This window comes from Moschus berezovskii, chromosome 17 (assembly GCF_049115385.1).
Source record: "Moschus berezovskii isolate FMDL1 chromosome 17, NW_MosBer_1.0, whole genome shotgun sequence".
Lineage (NCBI taxonomy): Eukaryota > Metazoa > Chordata > Mammalia > Artiodactyla > Moschidae > Moschus > Moschus berezovskii.
The window spans coordinates 68,277,207-68,304,773 of record NC_142476.1 but is presented as its reverse complement, the minus strand read 5'-3'; the positions used below and the strand labels follow the sequence as shown (position 1 = coordinate 68,304,773).

At 46.6% G+C, this 27,567-nt stretch overlaps 1 protein-coding gene across 1 annotated transcript in view; it reads left to right on the top strand.

Annotated features, from left to right (window-relative positions):
* Nucleotides 1–8,132: 8,132 nt before the first annotated feature.
* MTARC2 (mitochondrial amidoxime reducing component 2) overlaps nucleotides 8,133–27,567 on the top strand; it is a 34,693-nt gene continuing 15,258 nt past the window's right edge. Inside the window, exons 1-4 of the mRNA XM_055419874.2 lie at nucleotides 8,133–8,523; nucleotides 16,152–16,325; nucleotides 24,367–24,529; nucleotides 25,711–25,851. Of these exons, the coding sequence (XP_055275849.2) occupies nucleotides 8,255–8,523; nucleotides 16,152–16,325; nucleotides 24,367–24,529; nucleotides 25,711–25,851 (747 nt within the window). The 5' untranslated portion in view covers nucleotides 8,133–8,254. The remainder of the gene's footprint in view (nucleotides 8,524–16,151; nucleotides 16,326–24,366; nucleotides 24,530–25,710; nucleotides 25,852–27,567) is intronic.

The window sequence follows — 27,567 nt, the reverse complement described above, 5'->3', positions numbered from 1 at the left end:
AATTTCCCAACACTGTTTACAACCCTAGAATATTTTTAGTTATGACATTTGTCATTAAAAAATCTGAATCAAAATAAAAAAATAAAAAAAAATAAAAAATCTGAATCAATTACATAATTTAATTTAAATTGGAATCTCCAAAATTCCCAACTATTCTCTAATATATTAATCTCTCTTAAGTGCTACGTATTCTTATGATATCAAATATACAAAGATCATTCCTATATTTAACATTCATATAGTAATGAATGTAATGAATCTTTACTTCTATATTATCTCTGTAGTTAATTCTAAATCTTCCTGCTATTTCACTGAATAATTTAAAATATCTATTCGTTTATTTCATTTATTTGGTTGCAGCATATGGAATCTAGTTTCCTGACCAGGGACTGAACCTGAGCCCCCTGCAATGGGAGCTTGGAGTGTTAGCCACTGGATCACCAGGGAAGTCCCAATATAGGCTTGAAATATTTGTACATTATCAGGTGGCTTCCCTGGTGACTCAGTGGTAAGGAAGCCGCCTGCCAATGCAGGAAACATAAGAGAGGTGGGTTCGATCCCTGGGTCAGAAAGATCCTCTGGAGGAGGGCATGGCAACCCACTCCAGTATTCTTGCCTGGAGACTCCCATGGACAGAGGAGCCTGGCGGGGCTACAGTCCATGGGGTCACAGAGTCGGACATGACTGAAGTGACTTAGCATGCATGCACATTAGTTGGAATAAAAAAGGGCAAATGATCACCCGGGTTAAGTTCAACTAAGGGAAAAAACAGAAGTGTTCTTGGGGTACACAAGTTCTTGGTGAGCAGGAATTCAGGGCATGAGGATGGAAACCAGATTGTGCTGGGGGAGGTGATAACTGAGGGATGAAAAAGTATTTATAGATGGTGACTAAAGATAGCTCATTTAAAGGTGTGATTGTTAAAGGCGAGGAGAAAAGGTAGATCAGGAAAAGTCTTTAAAAGATGAAAAATACTTCAGTACTTTTAGTGTGTTTAAATGCTAGAAGGAGCTAAGTCAGTGAGAGGAAGTTGAAAGTTTCATTGAGAAAGATGACAACGTGCTGGTTGGAGAGTCCATAATCCCAGGGTAGAAACAGGATCCCTTGCACAGAGGCTGAATGAGCCTCCTGCAGCAGGAAGAAAGGAAGGGAAAGTTGCTCAGCTGTGTTCAACTCTTTGCAATTCCATAGACTATACAGTCCATGGAATTCTCCAGGCCAGAATACTGGAGTGGGTAGCCTTTCCCTTCTCTGGGGGATCTTCCCAATCCAGAGGTCGAACCCAGGTCTCCCACTTCACAGGAAGATTCTTCACCAGCTGAGCCATAAGGGAAGTCCTCCGGCAGCAGGGGAGGCCTGCAAGCCACCGAACAGGAGGAGAGGAAGAAGGTACACGCGTGGGCGGCGTGAGAGTGTGTACACTTAGGGGCTGGGGTGAGGGAGCCGTGTCTGATGCCTCCTACTGCTGTGAACTCAGAGGCCAGGCCAGCTACTCAGAGACAGGGAGGCAGAGGGAGGAGGCCGTGAGCAAAGTCACGAGCCAGAGAAATCACCGGGGAGAAAGCATGGTGTCGCTGGAAACCGTTCAGTGAGCCTCTTTTCCTGTGTGCGTCTCCCAATTCCAACTTCTCAGAAGATCTAATTGGGTCTCTTTGTTGCCATACAATATGGATTTTTCTTATTAAATAAGGTTTTGGGTCAAGTCACTTCATAGATGGTTGATTCCCTTATTGTTACTTCTGGTTTCATGATCAGGGTGGTAAAGGTGATTCCTTAAACCCACGGGACACATTTGTACGGAAATAACCCCTAGGGGGCTTTTCTCAGAAAGGCATTGTGGAGGTGGCACCAGCAGTGGTAGAGTTCACTAGCATCTTCAATTCCAAAGTCCCTCTGTTTGCTGGGAACAGAAAGACTACATCTCCTCCTGTCTCCAACAGCTGCACACTCTCTAGTCCCTCTTCCTCTCTACCCATGTGGCTGTGGGACTGACTTCTGGATTCTGGATGCGAGTAGAAGTAAGGTATAGATGGGCCTCTGGTATTTGTTAAGTGGAGTGAAACTGAAGCTTTGTTCTCACCCAGACACCCCAAGTTCATAGCTAGGGGCAGAAGCTGAGCTCTGCTGAAGTAAAGAGTAAAATGAAGTAAGATGACTACTCCTGAGGTCGAGGAAATCTTTCCTTTTTGCCCTTGCACAGGAAGCCTCCTTGGGGAGTCAGAAAAGAAGGGGTGCCACCCCATAATAAGTTTGGACATGTATCCACAGGCCTCTGAAGTGGGATTCATCTTAGTAAAAAAAAAGTTGCCCACGCATATTGGGAAGGGTCCTAAGACCAGCCAGGTGTGAAAAAAGAAACAAAATAATTGGCCAAAGATAAGCCCAGAAGGACTGTTCTATGTAAGTGATTTAAATCACCTCTAAACTGTGTTCTCTCTCACTCCTTTCTGAGTGTGTATTTCTGTCTAGTTTCTGACTTACTGTGCTCCTCCTCCTTAGAGAGGATGGAGATATCTCTCTGGGGTTGTATTTCTGCCTTGCTTCTGTCTTAAATAAACAAACTTCTCTGTGTGATCTCCCACAAGTTATGTTGTGTCTCTAACAATAAACTTTGTACCTGGTTTTTAGAGTTTTTGCCTCTTTGAAACATTCTTGATCTCAAATGGAGGAAAGAGCCAGGGCCTCTTTGTTTCTGACTTCTAACCCCTGGTGGTCTGGGGGCTAGGCTTCCAGGTTTTGATCCAGGCCACCCGGGTTCAATTCCTGGGCAGGGAACTACAATCTCTCTTCAGGGCTGCTCACTGCTCTCTCTCTGAGATTAGAAGCATTTGCACCACTTCCAAGATCAACCCACTATAAAACCTCCCCTACAAGAGCACTGCTTGCTTTCTCCTCTCATTAACTGAATAGAGGGGAGAGCAACCACCTGAAAGAAGCCCAGGTCAGTGAATTACTGGTTCCATTGTCCATCTGCCTTGAATTGGGATATGAGTGAAAAACAAACTTTTACTTTGCCAGACTGTTGAGATTTTGAGATGGTTAAAATATTTTAGCGTATGTGACTCATAAGACTTCTTACGTTAGTTGAAGGTTGATTATCATCGCATTTTGATAATCTAATTTGTACATCTGCCTAAGAGAGATACACTGTTGAGTGGCCCTAATTAATAATTCTGTTGGCTGGTGGGGACCCACACTTCTGATAAAGGCCTGGCTAAGCAAGAGCAATATTTGTCTTTTAGACTTTTTCTCTGCTTCCTGGCTTGGTACTCTAATCAACTGACATTTATTTAGATGTATCAGCACCTCGAGGTAGACTGTGATGTCTCAGTAAGCAGAAGTTGCCCCCAAACTGACAAATTAGGGCAAAAGTCAACAACTCTGAGTCACATATGATAAAAGGGTATTTTTCTAAACTTACAAAAGTCTCCTATAAATCAACAGGAAAAAGATAGACAAGGCAATCTTACAAATCTAAAGGGAAAAGAAAAGCAAATAACCAATAAGATGAATAGATCCTCAGCCTCCCATTGCTTCTCATAAATCCTAGCAATGAAGATACTAGGGCTGCTAGTGTACACATGACTGCGAAGGAATATCCTTGGTCCCTGAAATCCCCCCAACCCTGAGCTCTGGTGAAATGGTAGTTGGAGCAGCCTAGGTGCTAGGCAATGGTGGGTGAGGGTAGCAGAGAATTGGTGCTCATCATGGCAAAGTTCCTTACTTATCTGGCTGTTGGAACTGATGCCAGCCAGTACGGATCTAGTAAATACAGAATTTTGAGCTGATATCTCAGAGATCTCTAGCCATCATTTTACAGATGAGGAGACAGAAGCACAGAAAGATCAAGTTACCTGTCCAGGTAACTATTTCTCCTTTGATTGTTCCACATATAACTCACACTCACTGTTCCCAACAGAGCTCACCACCTTTCTCGCCATACCAGCTTTTCTGGAATTCTTTATCTTGAAGAGTGGCACCTCCCACCCATACCCAGACAGCTATGCCAGAGAGCTGGGAGTCACCATGGACCTCTCTCCCTCAATCTCACTGATCCATCTGTCTCCACCTCCTGCTAATTGGCGTCTGTCTATCTCTCCTATTCACAGCCCCCTTGACAACTTTTTTTGTGTTTGCCACACAGCGAGGCTTGTGGGATCTTAGTTCCCTGACAAGGAGGTGGAATCCAGGCTCCCATCAGTAGAAGCACAGAACCCTAAGCCACAGGACCGCCAAGGAGCTCCCCAGCCCCCATCTCCATTCTTGTTTTTCCCTGATTTGGGATTATTTTAGCCTGAACTAGGGCTCCTCTTATTTAACCATCTTTGGCACTTTTCCTTTCCAGAGAAGCCAGAGTGGCTTTCAAACACCAGAGCCTGATCTCACTTCACTGCTGTTCTGAATCCTGAGGGGTCTCCACTTAAGATGAGACTGGTGCATTGTGGTCTGGCCCCGCCCATCTGTCCTACCTCAACTCCCTGGCTGCAGACACAGGTAGGATTTCTAGTAGCTGTTCAAACATGCCATATGCTCTTGTTCCTTCAGTTTCTCCGTATTGCAGGGGCTGCTCCTTTGGCCCAGAATCCCCTCTCGGGTCGCTCTCCAAAGCCCTCCTTTCTGTTCAAGTCTCAGCTCAGAAGCTCCTTCCTCTGAAGACATGACTTGCCCTGAGATTTCCTTGCTTCTGCTCACTTGCATTGCACCCTGACCTTGCCTGCCCTCTGACATTATCCTCCCAGTCTGTCTTCCAGGGGCTCTATAAGCTCCTGGACGGTGGGGCAGCTTCTTTTAAATATTAAATTCCCAGGGCCAATCTAGGGGAATGAGCAATAAGTGTGTGTGGAAAGGAACAGATGCTTAATCAACAAGACAGTTTCTCATGTCTGGGAGCTCAAGGGCAGTGTGGGGGATGGGTTCATAAGGACCTCATGCTGATCGTAGACTCGTGGGGTCTGGTACCTGGAGAGGTGAAGGGGACCAGGTTCAAGTTTAAACACACACCTCATTCACAACACCACACTAGAAAAAGAAATCCAGGTCTTGGTCTCTGAGCATGATGAGAATATGTGCTCTTTGAAGAGAGTGCACTGGCCTGGAGTTTCCAACAGGGTCTGTTTATAGGGAGATTTTGACTTTCACTTTGCAGGAGGAACTCTGGAAGGGAGCTTGGCTCCTCTGCACCCTGCCCTCCTCTGCTCACTTCCCAGCCTGGAGGGCAGCCCTATTCTCCTGTGAATGACCAATCCTTATGGTGAGAGGTGGCCTGCTGGTAACTCTTCAGAACCTGGCAGCAGGTTAAAGGACAATCTTTGAAAAATAAACAAATGACCTCAAACCTAAATTTCTCTATGAAAATCTACTGTTTACCCAAGAGCTTGTGTGAATGGAGCTGGTAAGGAGTAACAAACCTGGACTTCAGTAAAAAGGAATTTTATGGGACCAGTAGGAAAACATCTACTTCTGCTTTACTGACTATGCCAAAGCCTTTGACTGTGTGGATCACAACAAACTGTGGAAAATTCTTCAAGAGATGGGAATACCAGACTACCTGACCTGCCTCTTGAGAAACTGTATGCAGGTCAGGAAGCAACAGTTAGAACTGGACATGGGTTCCAAATCGGGAAAGGAGTATGTCAAGGCTCTATATTGTCACCCTGCTTATTTAAATTATATGCAGAGTACATCATGAGAAATGCTGGGCTGGATGAAGCACAATCTGGAATGAAGAACCTCAGAAATGCAGATGACAACACCCTTATGGCAGAAAGCAAAGAAGAACTGAGCCTCTTGATGAAAGTGAAAGAGGAGAGTGAAAACGTTGGCCTAAAACTCAACATTCAGAAAACAAAGATCATGGCATCTGGTCCCATCAATTCAGTTCAGTTAAGCTCAGTCGTGTCCGAATCTTTGTGACCCCATAAATCACAACAGGCCAGGCCTCCCCGTCTATCACCAACTCCCGGAGTTCACTCAAATTCACCTCCATCGAGTCGGTGATGCCATCTAGCCATCTCATCCTCTGTCGTCCCCGTCTCCTCCTGCCCCCAATCCCTCCCAGCATCAGAGTCTTTTCCAGTGAGTCAACTCTTCACATGAGGTGGCCAAAGTATTGGAATTTCAGCTTTAGCATCAGTCCTTTCAGTGAACACCCAGGACTGATCTCCTTTAAATGGACTGGCTGGATCTTCTTGCAGTCCAAAGGACTCTCAAGAGTCTTCTCCAACACCACAGTTCAAAAGCATTAATTCTTCGGCCATCAGCTTTCTTCACAGTCCAACTCTCACATCCATACATGACCACTGGAAAAACCATAGCCTTGACTAGACGGACCTTTGTTGGCAAAGTAATGCCTCTGCTTTTTAATATGCTATCTAGGTTTGTCATAACTTTCCTTCCAAGGAGTAAGCATCTTTTCATTTCATGGCTGCAATCAGCATCTGCAGTGATTTTGGAGCCCAAAAAAATAAAGTCTGACACTGTTTCCACTGTTTCCCCATCTATTTCCCATGAAGTGATGGGACCAGATGCCATGATCTTAGTTTTCTGAATGTTGAGCTTCAAGCCAACTTTTTCACTCTCCTCTTTCACTTTCATCAAGAGGCTTTTGAGTTCCTCTTCACTTTCTGCCATAAGGGTGGTGTCATCTGCATCTCTGAGGTTACTGCTATTTCTCCTGGCAATCTTGATTCCAGCTTGTGCTTCTTCCAGCCCAGCGTTCCGCATGCTGTACTCTGCATAAAAGTTAAATAAGCAGGGTGATATACAGCCTTGACATATACTCCTTTTCCTATTTGGAACCAGTCTGTTGTTCCATGTCCAGTTCTAACTGTTGCTTCCTGACCTGCATAGGTTTCTCAAGAGGCAGGTCAGGTGGTCTGGGATTCCCATCTCTTTCAAAATTTCCCACAGTTTCTTGTGATCCACACAGTCAAAGGCTTTGGCATAGTCAATGAAGCAGAAATAGATGTTGTTCTGGAACTCTCTTGCTTTTTCCATGATCCAGTGGATGCTGGCAATTTGATCTCTGGTTCCTCTGCCTTTTCTAAAGCCATCACTTCATGTCAAATAGATGGGGAAACAATGGAAACAGTGACAGACATTTTTGGGCTCCAAAATTACTGCTAATAGTGATTGCAGCCATGAAATTAAAACACACTTGCTCCTTGGAAGAAAAGTTATGACTAACCTAGATAGCATATTAAAAAGCAGAGACAGTACTTTGCCAACAAAGGTCCATCTAGTCAAAGCTATGATTTTTCCATTAGTCATGTATGGTTGTGAGAGTTGGACTATAAAGAAAGCTGAGCGCGGAAGAATCGATGCTTTTGAACTGTGGTGCTGGAGAAGACTCTTGAGAGTCCCTTGGACTGCAAGGAGATCCAACCAGTCCATCCTAAAGGAGATCAGTCCTGAGTATTCATTGGAAGGACTGATGCTGAAGCTGGAACTCCAATACTTTGGCCACCTGATGCGAAGAACTGACTGATTTGAAAAGACCCTGATGCTGGGAAAGATTGAAGACGGGAGGAGAAGGGGAACAGAGAATGAGATGGTTGGATGGGGCATCACTGACTCAATGGACTTGAGTTTGAGTGAACTCCGGGAGTTTGTAATGGACAGGGAGGCCTGGTGTGCTGTCATTCATGGGGTCGCGGAGAGTCGGACACGACTGAGCGACTGAACTGAACTGAACTGATAGACGTTTCCACGGAGCGGGTTGTGGGCCCACGGTTATGCAGTTCTCAGAGCCATTTGCCAGTAGGAGCTGCTAAACTTTTAAAACGGTCCCTTCGACGTCCGCTTTCCCTGTCCGTGGGCTCCAATCACGCGGTTAAGAGGGCCGTGCAGGAAGCCAAGAGGCGGAGGAGAGCGGCTGGAGTGTGGGCGGGTGAGGGGTCGCGTCGCAGGCCACCAGGCAGTGGGAACCACAAAGCGAAAGCGACCGCTCAGAGAGAGAGAGCGGGCAGCTCTCCGGCTTTGGTTTCCCGATCCCTGCCTCCTCCAAAGGCGTCTGAACATCCCGGCCCGCCCTCTGTCTCCTGTCCCTCGGTTACCGCCGGATCCTCGGCGCCGCAGTCAGGCGTCCCCTCCTTGCGTCCAGCCAGTCCCAGCCTCGGCGCGGAAAGGGTGCCAGGGCGGGTGACTGGCCAACCCTGGCTCCGCCCTCTCCCCCGGAGCCCTGAGCGCCCCGGCGGCCTCCTCACCCCAGACGCTGCCCCGTGTGCGCCCAGGCCCCGCCTGCGATCGCTGGGTCATGGGCGCCGCCGGCTCCTCTGCTCTGGCCCGCCGGGGCCTCCCCGCGCCCGGGCCCCGCTGGCTGGGGGTGGCTGCCCTGGGACTGGCCGCGGGGGCGCTGGGCGCCGTCGCCTGGCGCCGCGCGCGGTCCCGGCGGCGCCGGCGGCTGCAGCAGGTGGGCACGGTGAGCGAGCTGTGGATCTACCCGATCAAGTCCTGCAAGGGGGTGTCGGTGGACACGGCCGAGTGCACGGCCCTGGGGCTGCGCAGCGGCCACCTGCGGGACAGGTAGGGCCGGGCGCGGGGACAGCGTGGGAGGGGGTGGGTTGGGGGAGCGGTTTGCCGCTTGGGTTTCCTGGGCTGCCTCTGATCTTGTAGGTGGAAAGGTCAAGTTCGTGTCAGGTTCAGATTTGGAAAGGTAGTGGAGGCAAGCTGTTAGCTGCAAGTTTTTGTGTTTCAGTTCAGTTCAGTCGCTCAGTCGTGTCCGACTCTTTGCGACCCCATGAATCACAGCACGCCAGGCCTCCCTGTCCATCACCAACTCCCGGAGTTCACTCAAACTCACCTGCATCGAGTCGGTGATGCCATCCAGCCATCTCATTCTCTATCGTCCCCTTCTCCTGCCCCCAATCCCTCCCAGCATCAGAGTCTTTTCCAGTGAGTCAGCTCTTCGCATGAGGTGGCCGAAGTATTGGAGCTTCAGCTTTAGCATCAGTCCTTCCAATGAACACCCTGGACTGATCTCCTTTAGAATGGACTGGTTGGATCTCCTTGCAGTCCAAGGGACTCTCAGTGAGGCCAAACAACCCATAAGGCTGGAGTTTGGAGTAGAGAAATCTTTATTGCAGGTCCATGTAAGGAGACTGGTGTCACAGGCCTCCCCCCAAACCTCTCCTGGAAGGGTTTTGACAAAGCTTTTTATTTAAATTTATTTATTTGTTGGTCTGCACTGGGATCTCTGGTTGTGACCTCTGAATTACTAGTTGCAGCACGTGGGATCCAGCTCCCTGACCAGTGATCAAACTCTGGCCCCTGCACTGGGATCAAAGAATTCCAGCCACTGAACCACCAGGGAAGTCCCTTGACAAAGCATTTGTAAAGCCAGGTGAGGGGGTACCGCAGGGTCAGAAATAAGATTCTGCACAATTCTCTTGACTGGCTTACAGTGAAGTAACATGGGGCTGTCACAGGAGTTAATGTTATCAGTCCTTAGGCTCCAGGAGGCTTGGAGCTGTGTACTCATGGTCATCTAGTAGTTAACATCTTCCATTTGGTGAGGGCTTTCATGTCTATAAAACAGCCCGGGAAATATATATCAAATACTGTTATCTAGGTGTGCTGTAGTCCATGGGTTTGCAAAGAGTCTGGACTTAGCCCTTGAACAACAACAAGATACTTCAGAGAGAACCTCAAGCAGAGATAGGGGAGGGACTGTCCTGGGAAAGCCCCACAGGGTCCCCCTCCCTGGAGGAGAGGCTCTATAAAAACATGGGGTCTGATTGCTTATCTCCATGACTGCTGTTCTAAATTTTCTGATTCTTCATATGAACGCAATAGTAGAAAAATAAAATGTTTTTGGCACCAGTGGGTGGACAGGAGCAATGCTGAAACCAAGTCTTGTTCAAGCACACTGGCTTTGGCCTTGCCAGGGCTGGCCCCTCACCATTTCCAATCCCTGGGGAAGGTTCCTGAGACATGCCGGAGGTTGGGGCCCTGACCCACTGTAATACGTAATGAGCAGAGGGCAGTCTTCTGTTGGGGAGAGGAGATGGCAGGTGGGCCATGCGTGTAATACTTGCACTAAAGGAATAGTGTGTCCCCTCCCCCAGAGGCAGAGTGATCCTCAATGAGGAACTTTAGGTAAAGTCCTTACCTACATAGGACCTGACACATCAGAATTTCATCCTCCTCCCTCGGAAAAGGTGCCCTGTCGTTTTTCTCCCCCCAGAGGTAAGCCCATAGACATACTCTTGGACACAGAATGGTACAACTGCATAAGGGGAAGGCCATCTTGGTAGGTGTCAACTTAAAAAAAAAAAGCACAACGTGAGTGTTAAGTTTTACTTGGGGCAAAATGAGGACTGCCGCCCAGGAGCCAAAACCTCAGATAGCTCCGAGAAACTGTTCCAAAGAGGCAACTGTTCCAAAGATGGTCAGTATGCATGTGATTTGGGGAACGGGGAATACATGCAATCAAGCACATATTTTTCCAGAAGATTTCTACTAGTCTCGTGAAACTTTGCTAGTCGTGACGAACAGTCATCACCTTTAAGGATTTTAGTGCTTTTCCAAATATGAGGAGATACAAAAATTGGGCTCACAAAATTGGCTCCTGAAAATGTCTAACCATCTGAGGACCTGTCTTCTCAGTTTTTCCCAGAGCACAGAGAGCCTCATTTCCGCTCTCCACCCTGAACTCCTTTCAGGAGGTGTTGAAGGTCAGCAGCTGCAGCAGCACATGGTTTAATCCTTGTAGAGGTAGATGGCCAGTCCCTTGGCATGTGCCGATTGGTAATTGAGACAGGGAAGGATTCCAAACCCTAGAAAGAGTGATCAAAGAAGAAAGGAACCTCCTTTTTTGCTTCCTTAGGATGAAGATGCTTTGCTGTCTGGCTGGGATGGATTAGCTGTGGTCCTACATCTAGAGGAGGAAGGTTTGCAGGAGGATGTCTGCTGTCCTGAGTTCACTCCCGGGACATGTGTATTCTCTCTTCATTGCAGATTGCTCTTCCCTTAAAGAAATGTGGGCTCCCACGGCGTGGAAAAACTTCAGGTTGTTTTAGAGAAGTGTTGTGTGAAGCTCACAGGGGATTTTCCATCCCTTTCACCCCAGATTTCTAATCCTGGGGAGTTATTTATTTTTGGTTGAGCTGGGTCTTCATTCCTGCACGTGCTTTCTCTAGTTATGGTGAGTGGGGCTGCTCTTCCTTGCTGTACGTAGGGTTCTCATTGCGGTGTCTTCTCTTGAGGAGCACAGGCTTTGGGTGTGCAGGCTCGGTAGCTGTGGCACACGGACTTCAGTGGCTCCACACCCTGTGGAATCTTCCTGGGCCAGGGATGGAACGAATCCTTGGCCCCTGCATTGGCAGGTGGATTCCTACCCACTGTACCACCAGGGAAGTCCCTGGAGAGTTTTTTAAGACTGTAATATCCTGAGTTTCCCATCACAGGCCTATGGAATAGGAGTCAAACAAGCTCGTGTGGGGTGTGTCGACTTTAAAAATAGTCACAACCTACAAGTTGAGAACTGTGTTGAGTTCTAAGTTGAGTTCTATTTGGCGGGAATTTTTAGGACTTCAAACCTGGGAGATAGCATCTCATGTGACCCTGAGAGAACTGGTCTGAAGAGGCAGAAGAGAGGAGCCAGGTTAAATAGGAGTTTTGCAACATAGGGGAGGTAGTCAGTCTGATTGTCAAAAGCCAGCAAGGGCTAGAGGTTAGAAGTTATTTTTCCCCTGGATCTTTACCCCCAGTGAAAAATCCATTTATCACAGAGCGAGAAATTGTAAACGCCGATACAAAGTTGATTATTAGCAATGCGGAGAGAAAGGGTGTAGACAGCCCTCTTAGTGAGGAGGAGCCCACCTATCTCCTGTCTCAGAAAATTCTAACAGTTTTAAGTATCCAGCCTGAAGCGCACTTCTTTGGGCCCCTGTGAAATGCAAACAGGAAGCCAGTTGTAACTGTCTAACCTGGAGCCCATCTATCTATCTCCTACAACAACAAGCCCACTATATGCTGAAGGGATTTGAACTCAGATCTCTGAGGGCAACACTCATGCCCTTGCTGTGAAGCCAGTATGTGATTTACAAGGGCAAGGATCACACCAAGCCTCAGGAGACCTCCAGAGAAGTCACTTTACCTCTTCCGAGCCTGTTTTTCATTGGTTAAAGAGGTTGAGTTTGATGATCTCCAAGTCCCTGTCTAATCTATATTTTATTTATTGAGTGATAACTGAAACTGGTAAGCAAACTGAAAAGAACTCTGCTATAACGCTGTTATTCTCCCAACTTGAGATTTCCATCATGAAACTACGAACAGTCTAGAAGGCAAGAAAAGGCCGCCTTGATTTATTTCCATTTTGAATCCGTGTCTTTGGAACTGTTCTCAGACGCTGAGTGCTTCCTCTCTAAGTGCTCTGGGCCTTCAATTTCTAGAGCTGTTTTAGTCAAAGCCTTCACTGTATCTGTGAGCGCTGGGCCTGAGCGCCCTGAACTTTGAGCTGGTTTCAAGACTGTCCAGCAAAACACTGACACTGGCTGTTTGGCACAGATTCTGGGCTGTCCTCCTTGGCCGTAGGTCTCACCCACTGAGAAATCCACCCCAGCCCTTTACGAAGCCAGCCCTTCATTTCTTCTGCACAGACTATGCCCTCTTGGAGACCTGAATCCCCTAAGTGTATTATCCCAAGTGTCTGTCCCTCCTTCCTTCACTCTCCAGCTCTCTGTGGTGGGGCTCCTGCTTTCCTCCCTTTGCTGGCTCAGTCCTTCCCGCTTCCCAGGCCAGTCTGTCCGTTTAGAAACGACACTTTCCATCTGTCTTGTGCTCTGCTCCCTGAAGACTGCTGTGGGTCATTCAGGGCATCGCTGTTCCTTTGGAGTCTTAGTTCTGGGCTCTGCAATGCTCTTCATGCCACATACTCGTGTTTTCTGTGTAAAACGAAGGTGCTGGCTTTCAGGGTTGCAGGTGAGGAAAAGTGGATCATGATCAAATCCACACTGCAGACAGACCCTTTCTTTCCCGTCTGGCAGAGCAGAGGTCATTATTCACTCCTGGGCATTATTTGTGTGCAAGAGGTGAAAAATAACATCACTCTGGTTACAGGGTAACGGGGGTGGCTGGATGTATGTTGCCGATGGCACTTTGCATCCTCTGTTGTGATGGTCCTGCCCCAGTGTCAGGCTGCTTGCAAGTTGCCTCTTGCCCCAGCCATTGCAGGTTAGCACAGAACTTCCAGCCACCACTTCTGCCTCCTCCCAGGGATTAACACCCAGGTGATTATACAATAAACTGGGGGTGAGGCTTGAGAACCAGAGTGCAGGGTTTCAAGTGGAGAGAAAGATGGGAGGTGAGAAGACTTGGCCCAGGGAAGGGCTGACTTTTAGAAATAATGGTCCGTGGGGGTGTGTGACTCCTGTCTGGATAAGCCTGGTCATGTGGAGCTCTCAGAGGGAGGCTTGTTTCAGAGCAGGACGGGCCATGTTGGAAGTTCAGGTGCAGGCTTTGGTGGGGTTCATCGGAGCAGGGCCACCCCGGACTCTGTGCCCAAGGATGAAACTGGAAATAAGGAACAGAGCCCAGCCCCGAGGGAATTGTTGTTGTTCAGCTGCTAAATGATGCCCGATTCTTTGCAACCCCACGGACAGTAGCACGCCAGGCTTCCCTGTCCTTCACCATCCCCTGGAGTTTACTCAAACTCATGTCCATTGAGTCACTGATCCCATCCAATCATTTCAGCCTCTGTCGCCCCCTTCTCCTCCTGCCCTCAATCTTTCCCAGCATCGCAGGGCTGTGACAAGATAGGCAGGAAAGCCCTGGGTCACAGAACCCACTCTCACCCTACAGGTGAACGGGCTAGGGAACCCTGAAAGCCAAAGATGCCTGGGAAAAATAAAAAGGAGGCCCCCTCAGAGGGTCGGGGACCTAGTACTGCCTAGCATCCTCAGCTCCCAGAAGTGTAGCCACAGCAGTTTCCAAAATGCCTTTGCTCTGTCACCACCGCCACTGCCATCGCTGTACCCTCGCACCAGCACACATGCCAGGGAGCTGGGCTCAGGACCCAGCCCGTGTCTGCCAGCTTGGAGGCAAGTTGTCTGGCACTTGGACAGGGATGGCTGTCTGAAGGGGAGGTTCCAGAGAGGAGACACCCTGCCAGAGTGAGGGAGGGCAGAGACCTGGCCCACCAGGTTATCTCACCCTTCCATCTGGCTCCAGGCATATTTTGAAATGTCTCCCTTATTCCAGCAAGGACTGTCCTTTATATCCTGCTCACGTGTGGGAGGCTGCAGCTTGCAGTGGTGGCTCACTCATCTGAGTGTTCCTCACCCACTGCTCTTGTTCTGTCTAAAACAGTGACGTTGAAACTCATTCTCCCTAGGGGCGGCACACTTAGAAATCAAATCATATGTGTGGTATAACCCAAAATATCAGTATATGCGTTACTATAGATAAGAGCATAACCAGCCTAACAGTCCATTCTTCAGCTCACTCTGCACCCCTCTCTCCCTGGATGTGATACACAGAGGGTGAAAGCTGAGCCCAGAATGGGGGGTGGGGTGAGGGGTGGGGGCTGTCTAGAAGATGAGTTCTTATCCAACACATGATTTGCGTAAGTCATTTTCTTTTTTCCCAGCTTTACTGAGATAACTGTAATATAACATTGAGTAACTTTCAGGTGTACAACGTGATGATTAGATACACACATATATTGTGAAATGATTCCCGTAATAAGGCTAAAGAACACACCCTTCACTGCACATAATTTCCATTTGTCGCTGTTGTTATCGTGAGAGCATTTGAGATTTTCTCTCTTAACAATTCTCAAGTGTAAATACAGTATTATTAACCATAGATGTCATAATGTACATTACAGACATTTTTTCCCCTTAGAGCTCAAAGTTTGTGCCGCCTGAAGGCAGTCACATATTTCCCCCACCCCCAACCCATGGCAGCCACCAATCTCTTCTCTGTTACTTTCTTTTTAAAATATTTACTTAGAGTAAATATTTAGCTGAGAGTTGGCTGCACCAGGTTTTAGTTGCGGCATATGGGATCTGGTTCCCCCACCAGGGAGCAAACCTGGGCCCCTCACATTGCGAACGTGGAGTCTTAGCCACTGGACCACCAGGGAAGCGCCCTACTTTCTGTTTCCAGCAATTCCCAGCTTATTAGATTTCACTTACAAGTGAGATTATACACTATCGTTCTCTGTCTGACTTATTTCACTTACTATTAATACCCTCAAGTTTCATCCATGTTGTCAAAAATTTCAGAATTTCCTTCTTTTATGGCTAAATAACATTCCACCATATAGATATACTACATTTTCCTTCTTTTTAAAATTGGTCCATGGGGATCTCAAAGAATTGGACACAACTGAGTGACTTAGTCCACACATACAGACACGGCATTGGTTTATAACGTTATATAAGTTTTAACGTGTGCATGAAGAAGAAAGGCTGTTTATGGGTTTCCTGATCAAGGTCCACATGTCCCAGCAAGTTAAACCCAGCAGAGGCTGGTTTGCATCCATTGGAGTCACACACATTCAAGACCTTTGCCTAGAGTTTCAGTCCACCTGCACCAGTAGTCATTTAGTCAGTCCCCTCTTGTTCCACAGCAGAAAGACCTGGAAGACCTTCTGCTTTAACCAGGGAAGTCTCTGACCAAAACAGGGTCCCAAAGTGAGCAATGTATGAATCCCAGCAGTAGAGGAGGTCCCTACACCAGCCTCGCCAGGATTTTGGGGACTGGGGATTTTCATACATTGGCCAGATGCTCTTTCCCAGGGTTCTTTGTACCAGACAAACTCGTTTTGGGGTCGGGGGTAGTAGCACCATCTCTCGGACCGAATGAATTTGGCTAGACTTGGGTATTGTCTAGGAATTGTTGGGTCCTGAGTGGGGGCAGAGGGAGTCTTTTTTCTTTTTTTAAAAGTTTATTTGGTTGGTCCGAGTCTTAGCTGTGGCACCTGGGATCTTTGGTTGCTGCATGCAAACTCTTAGTTGTGGTGTGTGGGGTCTAGTTCCCTGACTAGAGATCGAACCCAGGTCTTTTGCATTAGGAGCTTGAAGTCTCAGCCTCTGGACCACCAGGGAAGTCCCAGAGAGGGAGGGTTTTGATGAAATAGAAAGCTAGAGGGGAGCTTTGGAGTGGGTGGCAAAGGCTTTTCTGAGTGTGCCCTTGTTTCTTGGCAGGTTTTGGCTGGTGATAAAGGAAGATGGCCACATGGTGACTGGCCGGCAGGAACCTCGGCTTGTGCTGGTCTCCACCACCTATGAGGACGATTGCCTGATCCTCAGGGCTCCAGGCATGGACCAGCTGGTTTTGCCGACCAAGCTGCATTCTTCAAACAAGCTCCATGACTGCAGGTGCTCTGCTCTGGGGCTCCGGGGACCTGTGCCAGGACTCATTTCCATTTAGGCTTTCCCCTGTGCTCCACCTTGCTACACTTTGTCCAGTAGATGATGAGGCTGGTCAAGGAAATATTTAAGAGAAGTCTAGTCTATTTTGGGATCAAGCCAGTAGTCAAGCGTGACTGGGTGAAATAGGATACTGCATTAAGGATATTTAGATTTGCTTTCATCAGATATGGCAAGACATGCAGACACAGAAATGACTGTCATGAAGAAAGAAGTTTTTTTTGTATTCACACATGCCTAGAAACCAGAGGCCCAAGCCATGCAGGACCACATGGGGAAATACTGGGGTCTGCCAGGAGGCAGAGAGGGCAGGGGAAACTGCAAGACTCTTTATTCTGGTTTCTGCAGGCTCTGGGAAAATTGGCCCTGGGGCACAGGGGCTGTCCTTGGATGTCTGGTATCTGACCCTGGTGATTAGAGCAGGGGAAGATGGCCAGAGTATAAAATGCAATGGGGGAGGTGGTTGGAGTGAGGACTTTGTATTGGCTGGTTTGCATATGAAGCCCAGTGTTTTACTATCTCTCTGAATTGGTTAGCCCTGGAAGGGGAAGTTCCTTCAGCATCACCAAGTCCCAAGATATCAAAGCATCAAAAATAGAAAAAGTAATACAAATACCAGACCACCTGATGTGCCTCTTGAGAAACCTGTATGCAGGTCAGGAAGCAACAGTCAGAACTGTACATGGAACAACAGACTGGTTCCAAATAGGAAAAGGAGTACGTCAAGGCTGCATATCGTCACCTTGCTTATTTAACTTATATGCTATATGCAGAGTACATCATGAGGAATGTTGGGCTGGAAGAAGCACAAGTTGGAATCAGGATTGCTGGGAGAAATATCAATAACCTCAGATATGCAGATGACACCACCCTTATGGCAGAAAGTGAAGAGGAATTCAAAAGCCTCTTGATGAAAGTGAAAGAGGAGAGTGAAAAGGTTGGCTTGAAGCTCAACATTCAGAAAACTAAGATCATGGCATCTGGTCCCATCACTTCATGGGAAATAGATGGAAAAACAGTGGAAACAGTGTAAGCCTTTATTTTTGGGGGCTCCAAAATCACTGCAGATGCTGATTGCAGCCATGAAATTAAAAGATGCTTACTCCTTGGAAGGAAAGTTATGACAAACCTAGATAGCATATTAAAAAGCAGAGACATTACTTTACCAACCAAGGTCCGTCTAGTCAAGGCTATGGTTTTTCCCGTGGTCATGTATGGATGTGAGAGTTGGACTGTGAAAAAAGCTGATCGGCGAAGAATTGATGCTTTTGAACTGTGGTGTTGGAGAAGACTCTTGAGAGTCCCTTGGACTGCAAGGAGTTCCAACCAGTCCATTCTAAAGGAGATCAATCCTGGGTGTTCATTGGAAGGACTGATGCTAAAGCTGAAACTACAATACTTTGGCCACCTCATGCGACAAGTTGACTCACTGGAAAAGACTCTGATGCTGGGAAAGGTTGGGGGCGGGAGGAGAAGGGGACAACCGAGAATGAGATGGCTGGATGGCATCACCAACTCGATGGACATGAGTTTGAGTGAACTCCGGGAGTTGGTGATGGACAGGGAGGCCTGGCGCGCTGTGATTCATGGGTTCGCAGAGAGTCGGACACAACTGAGCGACTGAACTGAACTGAACTGAGCCCTTTTTTTGTGTCTTAAGAAATATACTCCATTTCAAAGTTATAAAAAAGTCTCCTACTATTCTTTTTCTAAAACTATTGAAGTTTTGCCTTTCTCACTTATGTTTTTGCATCTAAAGTTTATTTATTTATTTTTAGAGTCTATTTTTGATGGTGACTTGAGGTAGAAATTCAGTTTGATTTTCGTATGCAATTATCAGTGTTCCAGTATTTTATTGAACAATCCATTTGTTTCCCAGTGATCTATAATGCCACCTGCATTGTGGCATCTTAAGATCTTTGTTGTTCAGTCGCAAAGTAATGTCCGACTCTTGCAACCCCATGGACTGCAGCCCTCCAGGCTTCTTTGTCCATGGGATTTCCCAAGCAAGAATACTAGAGTGGGTTGCCATTTCCGTGTTGAGAGGATCTTCCTGACCCAGGGATTGAACCTGCATCTCCTGCTTCTTTACCACTGAGCCACTTGCTTCTTTAGGAAGTGTCAGTTATTTTCTGAGCTCTCTCTCCTTTAAACTGGATTCTGTATCCATTCCTGATCCTATCCATCACTGTCTTAATTTCTTTAACTTTATATCTTGATATCGAGTAAGATGAGTCTCCTCATTGTTTTATCTTCCAAGTGTCTTGACTATCCTTGGACTTCACATTTTTATTTTTTAATCAATGGAACATTGTTACTGTTTTTATTTTATTTTTTTGGCCTCACTGTATGGAAGGCAGGATCTTGGTTCCCCAACCAGGGATCGAACCCATTCCCACTGTAGTGGAAGTGCAGAGTCCCAACCTCTGGACTGCCAGGGAATTTCTTCCTACAAATTTTAGAATCAGCTTGTCAAATTCCATGTAAAATCCTTTTGGGATTTTGATTGGAATTGCATTGAATTTGAGGCTCCATTTAGGGAAAATTGAAATGAATTTATTTATTTATTTCAAGAGTGCCTGATTCATTCAGTTCAGTTCAGTTCAGTCACTCAGTCGTGTCCGACTCATTGTGACCCCATGAATCACAGCATGCCAGGCCTCCCTGTCCATCACCAACTCCCCAAGTTCACTCAAACTCATGTCCATCGAGTTGGTGATGCCATCCAGCCATCTCATTCTCTGTCGTCCCCTTCTCCTCCTGCCCCAATCCTTCCCAGCATCAGAGTCTTTTCCAGTGAGTCAACTCGTCGCATGAGGTGGCCAAAGTATTGGAGTTTCAGCATCAGCCCTTCCAATGAACACCCAGGATTGATCTCCCTTAGAATGGACTGGTTGGATCTCCTTGCAGTACAAGGGACTCTCAAGAGTCATAGCAGGCCCTTAAATAAATGATAGGTCTCACATAGTTATCATCTTTATTGTCGATAGACTCCCTATCCATGAATGTGTTCTCTTTTCTCCCTTATTTGTGTCTTATTTTATTTAACAAAATTTCATAATTTTCTCTATAATATAATTGTACATCTCTTGTTAGGTTGAGTCCTAGACATCTTATTTCTTTGTCCTATTTTAAGTGACAATTAAATTTTTTTTCTATTTACATTTGATAGTTTTTATTCTTCGATCATTGGTGAAACTTTCAAGTAAAACTGCCTAAATTTTCTTTGTAAAACTCCATTCAAGCTTCTATGTCTTGTCAAGTATTTTTAGTGAGTTATTTTGCTTTATGAATTAGTAGATCACTAAATTTGTTGTTGTTCAGTCGCTCAGTCGTGTCTGACTCTTTGTGACCCTATGGACTGCAGCATGCCAGGCTTCCCTGTCTTTCACTACCTCCCAGAGTTTGCTCAAACTCATGTCCATTGAGTCGAGGATGCCATCCGACCATCTCATCCTCTGTTGCCTCCTCTCCTCCTGCCTTCAATCTTTCTCAGCATCAGGGTCTTTTCCAACGAGTTGGCACTTTGCATCAGGTGACCAAAGTATTGGGGCTTCAGCTTCAGCATCAGTCCTTCTGATGAGTATTCAGAGTTGATTTCCTTCAACCCTGAACTAAATTAGATTACTAACTAATGTAGTTCTGTTATGCTCACTCACGGAGATGCGGTTCTTTTCTGTGGGGTGTTGATGATACAACATTTCATGTAGAAATATGGAATAAAGTGAACTTTTCATAAAATTCGGAGAGAATTGCAGGAGGTGGAATGACAGAAGGGTGGAGTCTGTAGCAGGGAGCGGGGGGCGGGGAGGAAGGATTAGTGGGAGGGTAACTTTCAGGGGCACTGGATAATTAGTTTTCCCCTGCCCCGCTGGGCACTCTCTACTTCTCAAAGAGCCCTCACTAAGCTCACCTGAGTGGGTGGAAGTGTGTGCACTTCCACAGGAGGGCTGTCCTGAGGGGTTGAAGGAAGCTCTCAGCCCAGGGAGCGGATCTGTCTGGAGTAGTAGACTGGTGGAGGAGTTTTTGGGGAAAGGCTGAAGGCGGTGAGGGAGAGGACCATGGCATTGGAGCCAGGGATTAGTCAGAGACCAAACAGTGGCTCCAAGAAGAGGGTTTAGAGAGAAGGCCAAGGTCCAGGAAACTTCAGAAGAACTGCATGGAGATTTGACAGTAAGTGGGGTGAGTCTAGCCGTCAGACAAAGTCTGTGGGCCTCAGGGAGCATCTCATGGTCCACCACGGATTCCCTCACATCCATCACTCCAGGGGCCTTCAGGCTGGATGAGGCACTCACAGGGAAGTACGAACACCTCCCGTGGTACCTGAGGGCTGGGATCCCTTTAAGGGAGTCAGTTTCCAGAGGATCTTATAGGTTCTCTCTCCAGCTGTGATATTACCTGCAGGGGGCAAATTCTCTTCTCCACCTCTCCTTGGTACAGGTGAAAGGCTTGCCCATCCCTTGTCTTAATAGAGAGCACTGCCCTGGGAGGGAAAAACCTGTGGGGCCCAGACAATAAAAGAATACTGGTACTGATAAAGGAGAATGCTTCTAATGATGGGGGTAAAGTCATTCTACAAGATGGTGGTTCCAAGTCTTTGTCTTACACTAAAATGAAGGCACCTCTAGTCAAATTGTTGCTGATAAATTAATAAAAACACTTTTAATGAATGATTGCTGCTGCTAAGTCACTTCAGTCGTGTTCCGCTCTGTGCGACCCCATAGACGGCAGCCCACCAGACTCCCCTGTCCCTGGGATTCTCCAGGCAAGAACACTGGAGTTGGTTGCCATTTCTTTCCCCAATGCATGAAAGTGAAGTCGCTCAGTCATGTCCGACTCTTAGCGACCCCATGGACTACAGCCTACCAGGCTCCTCTGTCCATGGGATTCTCCAGGCAAGAGTACTGGAGTGGGTTGCTAGTACCTTCTCCGTAATGAATGATTAATAAATGTCAAAGATCACAGAAGGATTCAAAGGATGAGTGGAATTATTATAAATCAACTTCTTTCATTCCATCTGTGAAGACAGTGAATTCTAAGAGTTCTCATCATAAGAAAAAGGAACTTAAAAAAATGAGATGAGGACTGCTAACTAAACTTGTAATCATTTCACAATACATATAAGTCAAGTCGTTATGCTTTATACCCTGAACTTATGCAGTTCAGTTCAGTCGCTCAGTCGTGTCTGACTCTTTGTGACCCCATGAACCACAGCACGCCAGGTCTCCCTGTCCATCACCAACTCCTGCAGTCCACCCAAACCTATGTCCATCGAGTTGGTGATGCCATCCAACCATCTCATCCTCTGTCGTCCCCTTCTCCTCCTGCCCTCAATATTTCTCAGCATCAGGGTCTTTTCAAACGAGTCAGCTCTTTGCATCAGGTGGCCAAAGTATTGGAGTTTCAGCTTCAACATCAGTCCTTCCAATGAACACCCAGGACTGATCTCCTTTAGGATGGACTGGTTGGATCTCCTTGCAGTACAAGGGACTCTCAAGAGTCTTCTCCAACACCACAGTTCAAAAGCATCAATTCTTCGGCACTAAGCTTTCTTCACAGTCCAACACTCACATCCATACATGACCACTGGAAAACCATAGCTTTGACTAGACGGACCTTTGTTGACAAAGTAATGTCTCTGCTTTTTAATATGCTGTCTAGGTTGGTCATAACTTTCCTTCCAAGGAGTTGCTGCTGCTAAGTCGCTTCAGTCGTGTCCGACTCTGTGCAACCCCATAGACGGAAGCCCACCAGGCTCCCCCATCCCTGGGATTCTCCAGGCAAGAACACTGGAGTGGGTTGCCATTTCCTTCTCCAATGCATGAAAGTGAAAAGTGAAAGTGAAGGCGGTCAGTCATGTCTGACTCTTAGTAAGCGTCTTTTAATTTTATGGCTGCAGACACCATCTGCAGTGATTTTGGAGCCCAGAAAAATAAAGTCAGCCACAGTTTCCACTGTTTCCCCATCTATTTCCCATGAAGTGATGGGACTGGATGCCATGATCTTAGTTTTCTGAATGTTGAGCTTTAAGACAACTTTTTCACTCTTCTCTTTCACTTTCATCAAGAGGCTCTTTAGTTCTTCTGCACTTTCTGCCATAAGAGTAGTGTCATCTGCATATCTGAGGTTATTGATATTTCTCCTGGAAATCTTGATTCTAGCTTGTGCTTCCTCCAGCCCAGCATTTCTCATGATGTACTCTGCATACGAGCTTATGCAGTGCTGTATGTCAATTATGTGTCAATAAAACTAGGAAAACATCTTTTTCCCCTTTGGCTGCCCCAGGTGGCGTGTGAAACTTCCTCAACTGGGGTTGGAACCCATGCCTCCTAAAGTGGAAGCATGGTGTCTTAACCACTGGACCACTGGGGGAGTCTTAGACTGGGAAAAAATTTGAAAATAATTTTTAAAATGTGGGCCATAAAAGAAGTCCTTAATCATGTATTATTAAAAATATTTTTAAAAATAGCTATCAATATACCCTGGCATTTGAATTCCATTGCATGCTTTTAAAAGCATAATTTTATTTTATTTTAATATAATTTATATGTATTTATAATAATTAAGGTTTAACATAAATTATGATATAATTTTACTTTAAATGTTAATATTTACAATTCAATGGAAATTTAATCTTTCTTAACAAATTAAACTTATAAAAAATATGGATGGACCTAGAGAAAATCATACTAAGTAAAGTAAGTCAGACAGTTCAGTTGTCGCTCAGTCATGTCTGACTCTTTGTGACCCCATGAACTGCAGAGGAAGACAAATATTATATGCTATCACATATATGTGAAATCTAAAATATAATACAAATGAATCTATATACAAAAGAGAAACAGAATCACAGACATAGAAAACAAACTTATTGTTCCCAAGGGGAAAGTGAGGGATAGAGGGAAAAATTACGAGTGTGAGATGAACGGATATGAACTATGATACATAAAACAGATAAACAACAAGGATTTGCTGTATAAAACAGTGACACACACAGTGCATGCCTGCTCAGTCATGTCTGACTCTTTGTGACCCCCTGGACTGTAGCCTGTCAGGCTTCTCTGTCTATGGGCTTATCCAGATGACAATACTGAATTGGGTTGCCATTTCCTCCTCCAGGGGATCTTCCTTACCCAGGGATTGAACCCAACTCTCCCTGCATTGGCAGGTGGATTCTTTATGGCTACTTGGGAAGCCCATAAAACGGGAAACTATATTCAATATCTCATATAACTTGTAGTGGAAAATAACCTGAAAAAGTATATATATAACTCAATATCTTATATCTGAAACTAACACAATATTGTCAATCAACTATATTTCAGTTTAAAAAAGAAAAGAAAAAAGTTTACATGTCAACTTGCAATTCTGTGAGGGGTACATAGCTTTTTTTGGGGGGGTATATAGCTTTTATCTTTTGAGGTCTCTCAAGCAAAAAAATCTTTGAAGACTGCTTCATTATCTGGTGGCACCTGTGTCCACCTTGTGAAGCAGGTAGTATATTATTATTTCCAATTTGTAACTGACACAGAAGGCCAGAGGAGTTTAATGATTTGCTAAAAGTCATAAGATTAGAGATGGCAGAGTTCCAGTTTGAACCAGGTCTACCAGACTCCAAGTTCAGGGTGCCTCTACCACACCATGGTCCCTCTCCCTTTCTGAAGCATCCTAAATCCTTGTGACTCAAAGTGTGGTCTGTGTACCAGAAGCCTAGGCATCCTGAAGCTTGTTAGGAATGCAGAGCATCAGGCTCCAGCCCAGCCTCTTGAAACAAAATTGGTATTTCAGCTTATAACTGCAGGAGTTATGAGCATCTGATGAGTTCTTCCCTGCTCCCTCCCACTCTGCTCCTGCCCAGTTTTGGCGCACGGACCACTCACTGGTCTCCCAGGATAGTCAGATCCAAACAGCCCAGCTCTTCCACCTTGACCCCACCACTCAGTGTGTTAAGGTACGAATGTAACTCCCCTGTTCTCTGTGACCTTTCCAGGGTGTTTGGTCTTGACATCCAGGGCAGGGACTGTGGCGACGAGGCTGCTCAGTGGTTCACCAACTTCTTGAAAACGGACGTTTTCAGGCTGGTTCAGTTTGAAAAGAACATGAAGGCAAGAGCGTCAAATGAAATTTTCCCTTCTTTGGACAAGAATTACCAGGTGAGCTTGCAGGGAGCTGCCCTTCCCTTCCGGCTTCCTTCTGGGCCCACAAAGAGCCTCCCTTGGGGCCCCAGTTAGGAAGGACTGATGCTGAAGCTCCAATCCTTTGGCCACCTGATGCGATGAACTGACTCGTTGGAAAAGACCCTGATGCTGGGAAATATTGAAGGCAGGAGGAGAAGGGGATGACAGAGGACGAGATGGTTGGATGGCATCACCAACTCGATGGACATGAGTTTGAGCAAGCTCCGGGAGTTGGTGATGGACAGGGAAGCCTGGCGTGCTGCAGTCCATGGGTTTGCAAGGAGTTGGACATGACTGAGCGACTGAACTGAACTGAGGGATGACCCAGGAGGGTACTGAGGGCGCTACCTGGACAGGTGTCGAGGACAGAGAAGATGAGCTGGCAGGCCAAAGTGACGTTTACATGCTTATGTGCTCAGTCATTCAGTCTTGTCCGACTCTTTGTGACCCGGTGAACTGTAGCCCATCAGGCTCCTCAGTCCATGAGGTTTTCTAAACCCAAGTCTTCTAAAATCACAGAAGCAGAGTTTATCCAAGCCCACCCTTCACAGCCAGTGGGGTGTGATCATTTCTGGTGTTTAAAAGGCACCTCACCTCCCCTGAGTCAGCTACAGCCCCCAAACCAAAGGCTTTGATTCTGCAGTGAGATGAGGCTCAAAATCCATCTCGGGGTGTCTCTCCCCACGATCCCTGAACCACCAGCTCCTTGAATGCAGGGGGTTTTATCTGCTGTTTTCACGCTATTTCCCCTCCTAGAACAGTGTCCGATGCATAGGTGGTGCTTAATAAATGCACGGGAGTGAATGGCGCGACTAAAGGAAACCAGGGCTAGTGGTGATGCGTCAGGGGGCTCACTGCTGGGTGGCAGTGAGGAACAAGGGATGAGGCTGCAGGGTAGCCTTGGCCCTGCTGCTTTCTGTGTGTGGACAGGGAGCCCCATCTGCGCCCCCGGGGTCTGGGTGGAGGCTGGGGGCAGGGACCCTGCCCCGGCGCTGACCTGGCCGTTTCCACGCCCGCGGACTCACCTCCCCCTCCTGAACACAGCTCTGCCCTTCTGCACTCTGGTGGGTTGGCTTCTGGGCTTCGCCTAGCTTGGTAGCCGGGCTGAGCCCGTTCCACGGGCAGCGAGGCCTGACGGTGCTGTGTCCTTGGTGCAGGTGGCCTACCCGGACTGCAGCCCCATCATGATCCTCTCGGAAGCCTCCCTGGCCGATCTGAATACCAGGGTGGAGAAGAAAGTGAAAATAAACAATTTTAGGCCAAATATCGTGGTGACAGGCTGCAGTGCTTTTGAGGAGGTAAGCGGCTCTATGCTTTTATGCATGATGTCTAGAGGTGCTTGCGAGTCAGAGCCAAGGCGGACTCTCCGAGGATGGCCAGGTTGGTGGTTTGAGAGACTCGCCTGCGTCTTGCGCGGAGTGGTTCACTGATTGCTGCCGCTATCTCCTCGCTGGCCTCAGGGGGGCGCTGCTCAGCCTTTACTGCTCTGGCCCCAAAACCAGCAACTGGAACTCCCAAATTGTAGCAAGTCTGGGTCCAGACTGGGACTTTCCTGGTGGGTCAGCGCTAAAGGATTTGCCTGCAACGCAGGAGAGGCAGATTTCATCTCTGGGTGGGGAAGATCGCCTGGAGAAAAAAATTGCAACTTTCTCTAGTATTCTTGCCTGGGAAATTACCTGGACAGAGAAGCCTGGTGGGCTACAGTCCATGGGGCTGCAAAGAGTCAGATTGAGTAACTAAACAACGATGGGATAGAGTGTATTTATAATCATAGCTCAGAGATCGCTACAGGGAAAAAAAGATGAAGAGCCCATTTTTGTGCCTGTACCAGCCAGGAGCGCTGAAAGATTTGAGACTTCTGAAAGCTCCAGACCTCAAAGTGGAGGCCAGGAGGATACAGGAGATGTATCTGTAAACCCGGACCTGGAGACGTGTCACTCTGTGGCCTGAATTATCTCCCAGAGGACTCATATGCTCTGCTATGTGGTTGAAACTAGAAATTTTCACCCTCCAAAGACTCAGCCCCTTTTAGCCCTAAAAGGATAACCACATCAGCACCTTGTACCTGTGACCTGTATGTGAAATATATATAGTTGTATGTTGCTCTGTAATAACAAGTACTAGGAATCCTATTAAATATTGGGATTATATTATAAAGCTTAACTTTATAAGCACTGGAAATAACAGCAACCATTTGTTCATTGTTTACTGGGTGCCAGACACGGAATCAATGGATGGCTTCATGCAAATTACTCTATTTGTTTCTTAGGACCATGCTGTGAAGTCTGTACTATTTTCTCCTTTTTATAAGGGAATAGAAGCTTGCAGGTGTTACACAACTTGTTAGGCATGGAAGTAGTGGCTTTGGATTAGAACCCAGGACTTACAGCTCCAGCTTCTGAGGAGTGGAGCTCTTGATTCCAATGGAGAGATCCCAAGAAGCTAATTCTTAGAGGATCTTAAATACCTTCTCAATTCTTTGCTTCCTTGGTTGACCCTCACATCCTTTTGTGTGAGTAAAATGTGCCCCGTTTTCTGGTAAATGTTGTTCTTTAGGATAAAGCTTTGCACGGAGGCTAGTATAAATCCTCATACATGAAGATACTTAATTTTATTTGATAATGAAAACAATAATTAGGGTATACAGAAGTTGTCTACTTGTTGATATTATCCTGTTGTTTGTTATCTAATGTCTTGAATCCCTCTCTACATTTGTTAAAAAAATTTTAAATTGATTTTAATTAAATTTTTTAATTAAAAATGATTTTTTTTAAGTTGATCATCTATCATAGACTGGCACTGTGGCCCCTAATAAGAATCCTGGATACAGAGATGAAAAGATACAGACCCTGCCCTTCAGAATTTCCTGATAGGAGAGGAATGGCTGGGAGGCAATGGCAGGCCAGCATGAGGAGAGCTTTAATGCACGTACTTATCAGGGGTCAAGGATGCTTAGAAGTAGAAGTGCCTACACACCTGCCTGGAGAAGGGAGGCTTGGGAGCAGAGAGGGGTC